This window comes from Kwoniella newhampshirensis, chromosome 6 (assembly GCF_039105145.1).
Source record: "Kwoniella newhampshirensis strain CBS 13917 chromosome 6, whole genome shotgun sequence".
Taxonomy (NCBI): domain Eukaryota; kingdom Fungi; phylum Basidiomycota; class Tremellomycetes; order Tremellales; family Cryptococcaceae; genus Kwoniella; species Kwoniella newhampshirensis.
The window spans coordinates 41,360-53,814 of NC_089960.1; the positions used below are offsets into that span (position 1 = coordinate 41,360).

At 52.3% G+C, this 12,455-nt stretch overlaps 6 protein-coding genes across 6 annotated transcripts; 2 read left to right on the forward strand and 4 right to left on the reverse strand.

Annotated features, from left to right (window-relative positions):
* Positions 1-19: 19 nt before the first annotated feature.
* IAR55_003218 (60S ribosomal protein uL10) lies at positions 20-1,449 on the reverse strand (the record flags this gene model as incomplete). The annotated part of the gene is made up of 3 exons (XM_066946326.1): positions 20-178; positions 429-1,147; positions 1,383-1,449. 3 exons carry the CDS (start codon positions 1,447-1,449, stop codon positions 20-22), a joined length of 945 nt encoding a protein of 314 aa, XP_066802718.1.
* A 432-nt stretch (positions 1,450-1,881) lies between these two features.
* Positions 1,882-3,657, forward strand: IAR55_003219 (uncharacterized protein; the record flags this gene model as incomplete). Its single annotated transcript, XM_066946327.1, has 1 exon — positions 1,882-3,657. One exon carries the CDS (start codon positions 1,882-1,884, stop codon positions 3,655-3,657), a length of 1,776 nt encoding a protein of 591 aa, XP_066802719.1.
* A 238-nt stretch (positions 3,658-3,895) lies between these two features.
* On the reverse strand, positions 3,896-5,178 carry IAR55_003220 (uncharacterized protein; the record flags this gene model as incomplete). Its single annotated transcript, XM_066946328.1, has 3 exons — positions 3,896-4,549; positions 4,710-4,934; positions 5,026-5,178. The coding sequence occupies 3 exons, from the start codon at positions 5,176-5,178 to the stop codon at positions 3,896-3,898; spliced, it is 1,032 nt and encodes a 343-aa protein (XP_066802720.1).
* A 332-nt stretch (positions 5,179-5,510) lies between these two features.
* IAR55_003221 (uncharacterized protein) lies at positions 5,511-7,082 on the forward strand (the record flags this gene model as incomplete). Its single annotated transcript, XM_066946329.1, has 8 exons — positions 5,511-5,552; positions 5,615-5,746; positions 5,872-6,060; positions 6,132-6,173; positions 6,262-6,385; positions 6,473-6,658; positions 6,776-6,900; positions 6,975-7,082. 8 exons carry the CDS (start codon positions 5,511-5,513, stop codon positions 7,080-7,082), a joined length of 948 nt encoding a protein of 315 aa, XP_066802721.1.
* A 372-nt stretch (positions 7,083-7,454) lies between these two features.
* IAR55_003222 (uncharacterized protein) lies at positions 7,455-8,904 on the reverse strand (the record flags this gene model as incomplete). Its single annotated transcript, XM_066946330.1, has 2 exons — positions 7,455-8,311; positions 8,457-8,904. The coding sequence occupies 2 exons, from the start codon at positions 8,902-8,904 to the stop codon at positions 7,455-7,457; spliced, it is 1,305 nt and encodes a 434-aa protein (XP_066802722.1).
* Positions 8,905-9,313: 409 nt separating this feature from the next.
* On the reverse strand, positions 9,314-12,266 carry IAR55_003223 (uncharacterized protein; the record flags this gene model as incomplete). The annotated part of the gene is made up of 6 exons (XM_066946331.1): positions 9,314-9,754; positions 9,808-10,256; positions 10,330-10,630; positions 10,702-10,808; positions 10,881-11,041; positions 11,107-12,266. The coding sequence occupies 6 exons, from the start codon at positions 12,264-12,266 to the stop codon at positions 9,314-9,316; spliced, it is 2,619 nt and encodes an 872-aa protein (XP_066802723.1).
* Between the last annotated feature and the right edge of the window lie 189 nt (positions 12,267-12,455).

Here is a 12,455-nt window from a genome sequence, read left to right on the forward strand (position 1 = left end):
CACCCACGCAATAAAGCGCTTAGTCGAAGAGACCGAAACCCATGTCGTCATCCTCGGACTCCTCCTTCTCCTCCTCCTTGGCGGCGGGGGCATCCTCGGCACCACCAGCAGCCTCGGTGGAAGCCTCGGGAGCGGCGGCGACAGCGAAGGCCTCGGGGTTGGCAAGGTACTCCTTGATCTGTAATCGACATGTCTCAGATCAGCATCACAGCTTCCGTTTACACTATACGGTGTTGAAGGATCATTGCGAAGCGTTCAGAGTGTGAATACGAATTGTCTCCGTCTCGGGCACCCGCGGTTAAGCCAGGTCTGCCTAGGAAATCTCCAGTGGAAGGAAAGAAATGTTGACATCCGGAAAAGAAGAAAGGGATAACAGGATGTGCCAGCACACAACACAGCTGGGAAAACTCAAATAAACCGTTACTCACCTTGGCGGAACCCTCGAACTCGTAGTCGGTGGCAAGAGAAACACCGAGGATGTTCTTGTAAGAGTTGACCAAAGAGTGCATGATGGAGGCGAGGGTAGGGATACCGGTCGCGAGGGAGATGGCAGCAATAGTCTTGATACCAGAGGTGAACTGGTCAAGGAGGGTCTTCTCCTCGATGTCGAGGATGGAAGAGGGGAAGACGGCACCGTTGTCGTAGACCTGGACGACGGTCATACCGTAGGTGAAGGGAGAGATGTTGAGCATGTTCAACAAAGTAGCCTCGGAAGGTCCGACCTTGTTACCGGCGGTGACGACCTTGACGTCGCTGACGATTTCGATGGTACCACGGGCGATCTTGGTGGGGATACCCAAAGCCTGGAAGAAAGAGGTCTTTCCGGGCTCCATACCGGTGTTGCCACCGGGGACGTAGACGTCGACGGTAGCGACGGCACCGGCACGAGCGGGAGCGGCGACCTTGTTGGAGATGATGATCTCTCGGATGTCCTTGAGGTCACCAGAGGTGAAGACGAAACCGATGTTTCCCTTGACGTGGGGCATCAATCGCTCGAATTGGGGGTACTCGGGCATGATGACTCGGAGAGCTCGTCGGACCATGGTGTTCTTGCCCATGAGCACGACACCCTTTCCTCGGAGGGACTGTCGGATCAAGTGGAGCTGTTGGGAGGAAACGTTGTCGATGTTGACAAGGAAGATGGAGGCTGCAGGGGGTGTGAGTTTCGTCAGCATTGATTTGCAGAAGGATATGATCTGTCCATTCCGCATCTTCTCTCTACTCGTTTGTCCTTATCCCCATACCTGCTCGGAGCTTGCTTCCTCGTGTGTCTTGTCACGCGCATGGTCCCGCCGCGTTCTTGGTCCCCATCCCGTCCAATGCATCCAACAGATCCTATCGCTCTACCCGGTACGAACAGCCAACATAGAGACCCCACTCACGATACTGCTCAATGAGAGCCTTGAGCTTCTCAAAGTAGATCTCCTTGTTAGCACGAGTGGCACCCATTTTGACTATCGGTTTGTTTGTTGGTTTCTTGAGAAAGGTAAAGTAGAGTGACTAGTCTCCCAATTGAGCTCCTTTATGAGATCAGAAGGATATTTCAAGACTAATCGAGTTTGTTGGATGAAGAGGAGAAGGAGAGAGAGAGAGCGTGTGATGGTGAAAACGATCAAAGTGGTAGTGAGCAGAGTGAGAGAGGCTAGGGGGGGAGTGAAATTTCGTACGGTGAAGGAGATTCGGAACTATTCGGCGTTTTGTTGAATGTGGCATTTCATGTCAAGAGAGCTAGGCGTCTGACTTTTGCACGGATGGTTGTGTCTATTCTTGACGATAAGCTTAGCAAACAGCATTGCATACATACCTTCTTTCTTCTTCCACACACACTCGTCGTTGTCAGCTCGTGATCGAGACAACGAGGCCTCATGTTCCCGGGATGGGATGCAGCGTAACTCCTTCATCTTACGAAATATCATCCTCCCAAACATTTTCCCTCCCTCCTCCCCTCACCCTCCACCGACCACTAAAACAGCGACAGCGAAAGCGACGTTCAGCACCGTCTCAAATATTGCGAGATCACAAGCCCATTCGGAGAGCAGCAGCGGTCAGAGAGATAAGACGATATGGTCGACGCCGAACGCGGGAGCTGGTACTTCCTTGCGAAGGGTTTTGGGACATGATCCCCCGCGACGACATGGAATGGTCGAAGGAGGAAGTGAGGGCGAAGATAGGAGAAAAGCTACGGCGGCAGCTCAACAAAGGACTAGATTGTATCTTGGTCTGGAAGAAGGACAAGGGAGAGCCAATGGTAGCCAAGCGGAAACCTCAACGATGGCCTTGCAGCGGATATTGCAGGCGTATAACATCATGGTCCCATCTCTAATCACATCAAATCCAACTGCCGGGAAGAGCAAAGGCGAGGAGGAGTTGCCGCCCTGTAGACTACACTCTAGTAAGTACACTTTGGTCTGCGTTGAGGCGGCCACATTGCTGACTTTCCCGCGAGATGCGAACTCAACACTCCTCAACGATACTGCGAAAGCTCGAGTTATGCCAGCACTTCCTTCTACAACAACTCCACCACCTACTACTTCTACGAGAGCTCCTACACTCAACGACGAACCTAGCTTTCAACCTAATGATAGGATCACCATCGTCGACGACACCGTGGATCATGCTGTCAAACTGAGATCGCAGACAGCTACGACTGCGACGCACACTCCATCCCCATTTCCTCCCCTCATATCACGTCTACTCAATTCGCGCTTGTACCGTTTATCAGTCTTTCACCTCCTCTCCGCACCGGAGTACGCCACGCAACCAGACCTACTACATCAGGTGGCCGACCATCTAGAGCTCTCCGGGGCCGGCAAATTGGCCAAACGACTGAGGAGGGGTCTGGAGCTGTCTTTCGGACCAGGGAACTCTGGAACTGGTCAAGAAGAGAAAATCGATCGATCTGAAGAGAAAAGCAAAGTGCGGTTATGGTCTGATCCCAAAATCTCACCTGATCCATCGAACAGACTGCCACCGTATCATTGGGCTTCACCTAATCTACCTCCTTTGCGACCGTCCGAGTCCCCGAACCTAACTCGTCAACAGGCCTTGACGAAGTACTACAACTCTCATCTCCTCTACCTTCTCACTCGGTCTTCCACACCGACTCCCACTCGAAACCATCTCCCTGCACTATCATCACCGACCACATCGGCTAAGCTCAATGACTGGCCAGCTCCCACCCCTTCATTACGCCAATTGCGGAAATTGTTAGACACTATCAGTCGATTGGAGAAACACCGTGGTTTCGTACCGGATCGCATGACGGCGAACATTATCGTCAGATGTTGGTTGAGATGCGCTACTTCCACCAACGACCAGACTGTCGCTTGGAACGGGGATGGTGATAGAGACGAGGTGATGACGAGGAGATACAGAGATAAATCAGGACAGATGAGAGTGGTGAAGAAGACCTTTTCGGAGAAGAATGGATTTGGGAAATTGGAGATAAGGGCTTTGTTCGATGTGGTCAGTAAAGCGATGAGTGAATCGAAGGTCGGTGATGGTGCAGGATATGGGGAGAAAGAATGGACAGCGATAATAAGACCGTTTGGGAAGATTGTGATCAAGGCTTTGAAGGAGAAAGGGGATCCAGAAGGTGTCGAGAAGGTCAGAGGATGGATGAAGAGGGAGAAACAAGCGTTGATTGGTGGTAACTAGTAAGCCGAAGGGGGAAGGAGTAGAACACAGATACCATTATAGACATCACATTTGCATCGTCTCGTTACGAACAGAACCAATCATGCATAGCATTAGATCGATCTTTCATCTCAGCGAGATGCCCTTGCTGATATAGGCTTGTATTCTGGCGTCGACAAAGATTTCCGCCATATCAGCCTTCCAATGCTTCTATGGGAGGGTGTCTCTCCCTGACCCTCTACTTCATTGTCGTTCCACGTCAGGCCTCGGCTCCCACTTCCCCCTCCAACCACCAATTATCAGCCTCCCATCCTTCCCCCTTGACTCTCAACCATTTCCTGTGTGGTGGGGGTGTTTCTCCTTCCGCGACGATTGTAAAACCTTCTTCTACTCCAGCAGATTCAACTAGGTCTCGCAATTCACCAGCAACGAAGAGGTGATAGTACCTATGGAAAACCTGAGGGGGCGGGGGAGGGGTTGAATCCGGTGATGGAGGTGATGCGGGATCGGCTGGATGGTTGTTCTCCTTAATTGCACTTGTTTCCTCGTTCGATGGTAATGACGATAGTTTGGTTTTCGACACAGACTTTGTTGATGTTGGAGGTTTCTTCGCCGACAACACCCAAGGTACCAGAACATCCTGAACCTTCTCTTCTCCGCTTCCCGCTCTCTTCCCTCTCTCCCCCTTCTTGCCATCGAGTCCACTCTCATTTTCCGACTGATCACCCTTGGCCGCCGTGCCCATCTTTCTCTTCGATAGATCTCCTTGCTCGTAAGCCCATACATAGATCAGGAACCGAGAGTATGGAGGAGAATGGGATAGTTTGAGCGGACGTAAGAGGACTTGGACGGACTGACGACGGCGTAAGGGTGTAGAGAGATGATGGATTGCGGCGACGGATATTGCGAAGTCCTTCGAGAAGTTTGACGAAGGACGTCACGTCAGTCAGATGTCTGCAGGCAATGCTGGTATTAGAGAGCCGTGGTCGACAAAGCTAGGGTAGATATTAAGAGGAGCTAGACAAAGTAGGAAGCGAGATAGGCCAGTGATGACTAGAAGCGGCGACACTCACAAAAACACCTCTTCTCCAACCATCAAAGCCCAGATCTCCCCTAACACATTCCCCACCATTTTCCTTCCTCGCGATCTCCAACAGACCACCACTCCTGTCGAGCGCTATCATCTCCAGTCCGGCGTCGCGTGAAACCGGTAGGTATTTACCGTTTCCAGCGCCCGAGTCAAGACCTATCGCGTCGGGAGGCAGGGAATGAAGGAAGGATGAAATCAATGGCCAGGGCTGTTGGATGTGAATGCAGATGATTGGTGCGCGTCAGCGGTATATTCCATGCTTATCAGGAGGGAAAGAGATAGGGTGGCGATGTACATACCTTGTGCCTTGTCTGTGAGAAATGCGGTGCGATGGCCTCGTACACTGAATGAACTGTCCGTTCTTCATCATCGGCCGGGTTCAGGAAGGGCTCGACGGGGACGGGCAAAGGTTTCGACCGTGGTGGCTTGGATGGTCCGGCTGCTTCGGCCATCAAGACAATTTCAGCTCGACACCATAATGAGTTGGCAGAGGAGAAGAGGAGATCTACCTGTTGACATTTGCCAGGATATATGGATTGCGTCTGTGGATCAAGCAAGCGTAAATGAAACGATGAGATTGAAATTTATTTATGGATCTTGACTTTATGAAACGCGGTCGTCTCGGTCATTTCGGATCGTTACAACAACAAACATTACCAACTGCTTCTTTCTTTCTTTCTCTCTTCCTCCCTTGCACTCGGAACAAATGTCTATCCTCGCCCCTCTCGGTTATCCCGTATTGCTCGCCACTGCTCTCGCTGCCATCGTCTCAGTCATCGTCATCATGCCATGGTTCAACAAACCCACTTATCAGCCAAGAGGCAAGGTATGTCCACCCGATCCCTGACCCCTCGGTGATTAGGCCTCAGTGCTCACGACACTCTGCAGCATTGCTATGTCACGGGCGGATCTTCAGGTCTCGGAAAGGCTCTTGCGGAGAGTCTCGTCAAGCAAGGTGCACATGTCACCATCGTCGCGAGGGATGTGAAGAAAGGTGAACAGGCTTTGGAAGGACTCAAGGTGAGCTGTGCCTTCGCGCTTGGAACCCAATCCCTCGACTTCTCATAGTCGCCGCATTTCCACCCTTTCGTACAGATCTCTGGCCACGTACAATGCTAAACTTCTCTTTCTCTTCTCTGGCTCAGGCTCTCGCTTCTCCCAGCCAAATCGTCACTTTCATCTCTGCGGACCTCGTCGACCCAACCTCCTCCACAGACGCTCTGATACAATGCGCCTCGCTACACGGGGGTCAAGCCCCAGACTACATCTTCTGTTGTGCAGGGTTCGCGAAACCGAAATTTTTCGTCGAGTCTACTCCGGAGGAGATGAAAGATGTGAGCAGGCTATCCATCGACCACTGCTCTGATAGGACGAGATGAGCCGAAGCTGATGTTTCGACATGTAGGGATTCGATGGCGTTTATTGGGTCACGGCTTACACGGTGCACGTAAGTTCCGAATCTCCATCTGAACTACTCCAGCGATAGTCGTTATCCCACTAGAGCCATCATCGCTGACTCATATGCGCATTTACAGGCCGCCACGAAAATGATGGTCAAACAGCGCCGAACAGGCAAAATCGTCTTGGTTTCCAGTTTCGCGGGATACACATCTTTCGCGGGATACTCCAACTATTCCCCAGGAAAGTATGCTTTGCGAGGTGAATCATCTCAGGTATCAATACGCAGAAAGGGGTCGTCACCCTTTGATAGGCACAGCTGACATGCTCCCTTACTTACCTGTACAGGCCTCGCCGATGCCCTTCGCTCAGAGATGATCCTTCATAACATCGATATACATATTTTCATGCCATGCGGTATCCTTAGTCCCGGCTACGAGGTCGAGAACCTGACAAAACCCGCTATCACCCACAAGGTCGAGGAGAATGATACGCCTCTTACGCCCGAAGAATGCTCCAGGCGTCTCGAGAATGGTACGTGTTTTTTGCCCTCACGTCCACGCCCTTCCGGCCTAATATCTAATTTGTCTCCATATGCCTTCTTCCTGAGACTTCACTTTTACTTGTTCTCGGAGCTGATACCACATCCAGGCCTCAAAAAAGGGTACTACCAAATTACGGATAACCTCGTCACCGACCTCGTCCGGCTGCGCTCGAATGGCGGTGTGCCCACAAACAACTTCTTCATGGACACAATCTATCTTCTCATCGGCTCTGTGAGTGTCCTCTCCCTCTCCGTCTTTGACCCAAAAGAGCTGCTTTGCGTGCTGATACGTCAAACGATGCTCAGTTCGGTGTGCCAATCTGGCGAATGACTGTAGATTGGGAGGTTAGAAAGGCTAGGAAAGGTATTCAGGTCGAGTACGAGGCGACGGGAATCTACGAGGCGCAGTCGTGAATGTCGCTTGGTCACAACGGAACGTGGTGCTTGCAGTCGACAGCCATGCATGAGTGTATGAAAGCCACAGACGTGTATGATGAGCCGACACGAAGCAAGATAAAAATGGATGATTGACGCACAGTACAGCGAAGTGGCGGAGAAACAACTGACATACATGGTCTGTCTATCGAGTACATATGTACTTGTGATGTCCAGAAGTCTTACAACAATCCCACCACAAGACTGCCCTGTTGTGTCATGTCAATTTTCTCATGCTTCACCTGAAGGTCGATCAATGTGAAGCAAGCCGTACGCCAGCCTCACGCTCTGTCCTCTCGACAGCAGCTTCGTGACGATGCAGTACAATGCTGTCCTTTCCGCAACTTCCAATCAATACTCCACGCTCTCGTCCATCACGTCGTATCCCATCAATGCGTGATCTGTATAATAACCCCCTTTGACCAGATGGAAATACGCCCACATGCCATATTTCCTGACCATCGTCCCTGTCCACGTCGGACTCCCATGTCTCGAGTTCCCGCTGACCTTTGTCAGTTCCCTGACATGTTCGAATCTCGCTTTCCGGACCTTCTCGAAATGCGCAAAGAGCTCGTCATAGCTTTTCGGCTCGGTCGTTGCTGTTGCCTGTTCGGGGAGGGTAGTGGTGGATGAGGCAGGAGGAGAAGATGAAGAAGGAGGAGCAGCGGAGAGAAGACGTGCCATGAACCCTGCATCTTCGAATGCTTGACCTGCACCTTGTCCGCCGGAAGGTGGGATCGCATGTGCCGCATCTCCGATCAGACACACCCTCTTGGTATGCCACGTCGACAAGTCGGGAATTTCATAAGGCGCCCAAACCCTCGCTTGCTCTTCTTCCACCATGTTATCCATGATACTTCGAATAGGTTCGTGTCGGATTCCCGCGTAGCTTTCCTTGATGTCACGAGCGGCCTGACCTGAATTTTGGTATTCCAACCATCCTTTTCGACTCCGTTCATGAGGATCCGCCAGAGACGCCGCCCATCCGATCGCTTGGCCTTCCGGATCGGTAGGCATCACCATGATCATCCCCCTAGGCGTGTAGATGAATGACGGGTAGGTCATGCCCTCTGGTAAGATGATGGAGGATCGAGGGAGGGTGCCGCCGATACCAACCATTCCGGAGTAGGTAGGGACAGGTGCTCGGTCGCCAAGGACGTGAGCGCGGACTTTCGAATGGATACCGTCGGCTCCGATGAGTATGTCTCCTGCGCAGGGGCGATACAAGGGATATCGTCAGCGGAAAACCCCTTCGTTTTATCATATCTTACTGTACGCTGCGCGAACAACACAGGAAGGGTTGACTAGGCTTAACGAGAAGAGCTTAGACACCAACACCAATACCACACCCACCTCGAATCGCTTCTCCGCCCTCAATATACGCCGTCACACCCTCCTCGTCCTCGACGATCCTCACAAACTTGCTCCCATACTTGATCTCCACCCTGTCGTCCCGTTCACACAGATCCAACAGTGTCCTATGCAGCTTGGTCCTCTGGATCCTCAGCGCCCCATATCCCCCATCTTCCATCGTGATCCCCCCGACTCTCAATCCGTCTTCCCAGAAGAAATCAATCTTATCCAATCCGAACCCTTCTCCCTTGATCTCTTCGTCCACCCCGATGACCTTGTCCAGAACTCTCAGGGCGTTGGGGGCGAGCATGATGGCTCCGCCGTTGTTTCCTGCCTGGGGGCGGAGCTCGAGGATCGTGCTTCGGATACGGTGGCGGGATAGGGCGATGGCCAGCGCCGGTCCGCAAAGACCCCCGCCGACGATCAGGACGTGGGAAGGAGGGGGCATGGTGTGGGGTCCAGATGATTGGCAGAGGTGTCTACGTCACGGCAACGATAAGCAGGTTCAGTATCTCGAATAGTTGTTGCTTGACCAAGAGATAAGCCAGGAGCGATGCATCTTCATTCTCACACATGATTATATACTCCTTGGAACAACTCCGCAGCGTAGCTATTTTACACAGAACAAGGTTAGAAATATCAACAACTTGTATTTATCTCGGAACCGATTGACGAAGCGATCGAAATCGCGGGTGCCTGAGAGTGTGCCTTGTCAGGTAGAGATCTATTCCTGGGCCGATTAGGACATGCGCAAGTCCCCGTGGATGTCAGAAAACATCCTTGCCATCTCTGGCCTGGGTCCACAAGCTTTCATATATGACTTACATTATCCAACCCGATCACTAAAACCCGCTACGCTACGCTACGAACTCATCCGGAATAGCCACGCTCTGAGGACCTTTCTGACCCGTCGGCGGCCATCTCGGATCACTCTTCCATCCTACTTCATAACTCCTCTTGCCACTACCCACCTCCTCATCCACCTCTCCACCATTCAACACCACCCTCGCCGTCGCATTTGGCGGAACCTCGATGGTCAACAACAACTTGTCTCCCTGGATCTGCCAGTCCGAGACGAAAAGACCGTAGGGCGAGTCGAAAGTCGTTCGTGCTGAAGTGAGGGTGCCTCCAGGTTGGGGTTTGATCAGAGCTGATTTCCAACCTGGTGAAGAAGGGGAGAGTCCACCGATGTTGTTGTGCATGAATTGAGCGACAGCGCCGAGAGCATAATGGTTGAATGAAGTCATTTGGCCGGGATTGATCGTGCCGTCTGGCAAAGCAGAGTCCCATCGTTCCCACTACGTATCATGTCAAGGCTCGTTCACAACAATAGGCATCATGTCACACTCACGATCGTAGTCGCACCCATTCCTACCGAATAGAGCCATGACGGATTATCCCTTTCCTGTAACATCCTGTACGCGATGTGTTCCAACCCGTTCTCCGCAAGGACAGGGAGCAGAATGGGTGTGCCCGCAAACCCAGTGGCCACCTTGAAGACTGCCCATCGAACAAAGAACTCCAGCCTCTCTTTCGCTTTCGGCACTTGTTCAGGTTTCAAGAGGTTGAATTTGAGCGCAAGGGCCAGAGCCGTTTGGGTATCTGCCACCACTCTTCCGGAAGGACTGACATATTCCTCGAGGAATAGTTGCTTGTATCGTTTCGCGTCTGCCTCGTATTTCTTCGCTTCCTCGTCTTTGCCCAGGAGCCTGCCGATCTTGGCGACAAGATCCGTAACATATACAAGATAGGCGTTGGCGACGAGGTGAGTATCGGTTCTGCCATGAGCGGGGTATTGAGCTGCGGTCGACAGCAGCATTGTCAGCTCTATCGCTTCCCAGCTGTTATCCTAGTGGGGACCAGGGATACTCACGCGGTGCGTTCGGATCCAACCAATCACCATACAACGGGGCCGTAGGTTCCCACAGCCCATCTGGACCACGAGGCAGCCCCTTGTCCAACCACAATCTCATACTGCTCCACTGTTTCTCCAAAATGGTCTCATCGCCAAAAGCGGTGTACAAGTCCCACGGTGTGATGGCCACGACATCGGCCCAAACGGCATGGGGTTTGGGCCAGGGAGTGTTGAACTTGTTTGGTGGGATCCAGGGGACGACAGTGGGCGGAACACCTTTCCAGACAATCTGTTCGGCTGCAACGTCTTTGAGCCAGCCCTGCGTAGATGATTAGCGTCAGATCAGCGTGCTTCTGGCTTCTGAAACCTTGAGTAGATGGTCCAACTCACTCCGAGGAAACCGGCGGTGTCGAAGAGGTAGTTTGCGGTGGGCGCGAACACCTGAATATCACCTGTCCACCCAAGACGCTCATCACGCTGAGGACAATCGGTAGGGACTTGAGGATGGACGTAGTTGAATCAGCCGGAGCAGACAGACACGCATCAGGAGATGGATGATCGGCACGTACCCGAGACAAAGTTGGACATCATACCCCATACTACATTCTCATGCAGTCGGTTGATCATGGCATGGGAGCATTCGAACGTGCCTGTGCGTCGCATATCTGAGAAGATGACAATGGCCGTGAAGTCGTCCAAAGTGGGTTTCACACCATTCACCTCGACGTATCTGCGATTGAAACAAGTGATCAGCGAGAAAGAGTCTTTTGTTGCCGGAATCCACTGCTCGCTCACCTGAATCCGTGAAAGGTGAATTTTGGTTCCCAGCCTTTGGTCTTTCCACCCAAGGTCAACCGATCCTCCGCCTTTGCCGTTCTCAGAGGTCTCGTTCCCAGCTCTCCATGCTCCAGAACCTCTGCATGTCTCAAGACCAATTCATCTCCACCCTGTCCCTCGAAATCCTTCTCGATCCTCACCCAACCGACCAAGTTCTGACCGAAATCCAAGACAGTCTTTCCAGAAGGCGTCGTGATGACCTCGATGGGTCTGACCTCTTTCACTCTTCGGACGGGTGGAGCGTCAGTCGAATCCAGTTCTGCTTCTGGGAAAGGAAGGATCTCGACCTTTCGGATCTTCGCCGCCTTGTCGTCGAACGTCGTGTCGTACGTTTCACCGTTGTACAACTCTGAATTCCTGACAGGCCCATCGACACATTGCCAGCTGTCGTCGGTGATCAATTGGACTTTCCCGTCCAGTTCCAGCTGACCTAGGAAGGCGAGTCTGTCTCCCCAGACGTTGCGTGTTCCCGGCCTACCTAATCGAGTCGCGAACCATCCTTCTCCGAGATAAGCGCTGATGGTGTTCTCGCCCTTCCTCAGCAAAGAAGTGATGTCATACGTCTGATATCGAAGATGATGGTGATACGACGTCCAACCCGGTGCGAGAACTTGATCTCCGACCTTCTGTCCATTGATCTCCACCTCGTACGTCCCATGAGCGGTCGCATATAATCTAGCTCCGCGAGAAGGTATGGAGGAGAGCGAGAAAGTCTTGACGAGTCTGAAGGGTTGTTTTGGCTCGTCTCGAGGTTGAGAGGGACCGGAGATCAAGTTGGCTTTCCATTCGGATCGGTCCAAGAATGCGACTTCAAGTTCAATCTCACCCCAGTTGGTCTTGGAACCGTCGACACCGATCGCTCGAACCTTGACAGAGACCACTTGACGAGATTTCAGGGGTCGAGATGGCCATGGGACCAATACAGATCCGTTCGATTCCACCTCGAATGTCTCCTCTTCGCCTTCTCGTCGCGCGACAACGATCTCATACCCCTTCTGTTTCCAACCTTTGACATCGGTAGACCCGAACCGCCACGACAGACGAGGTTCGGCATGAGCGATGGCGAACCCACTCTCGTGATGTTCAGCTTGTACTTGGACGATAGTGACCCCAGACATGGTGTACGATGTCGATCCTGAGCGGAGCTTACAGCGATGAAGAGGGTGGGAGAACAGAAACAGTCTATCCACTCGATATACTTGCAAGACTCATATTGCCCGACCACGAAGCATCATGATCGGGCACCGGACATGTTGACCCGACACTTTTCGACTCTGCCGGGGCAAAGACACCCCGAACTGAGTGGG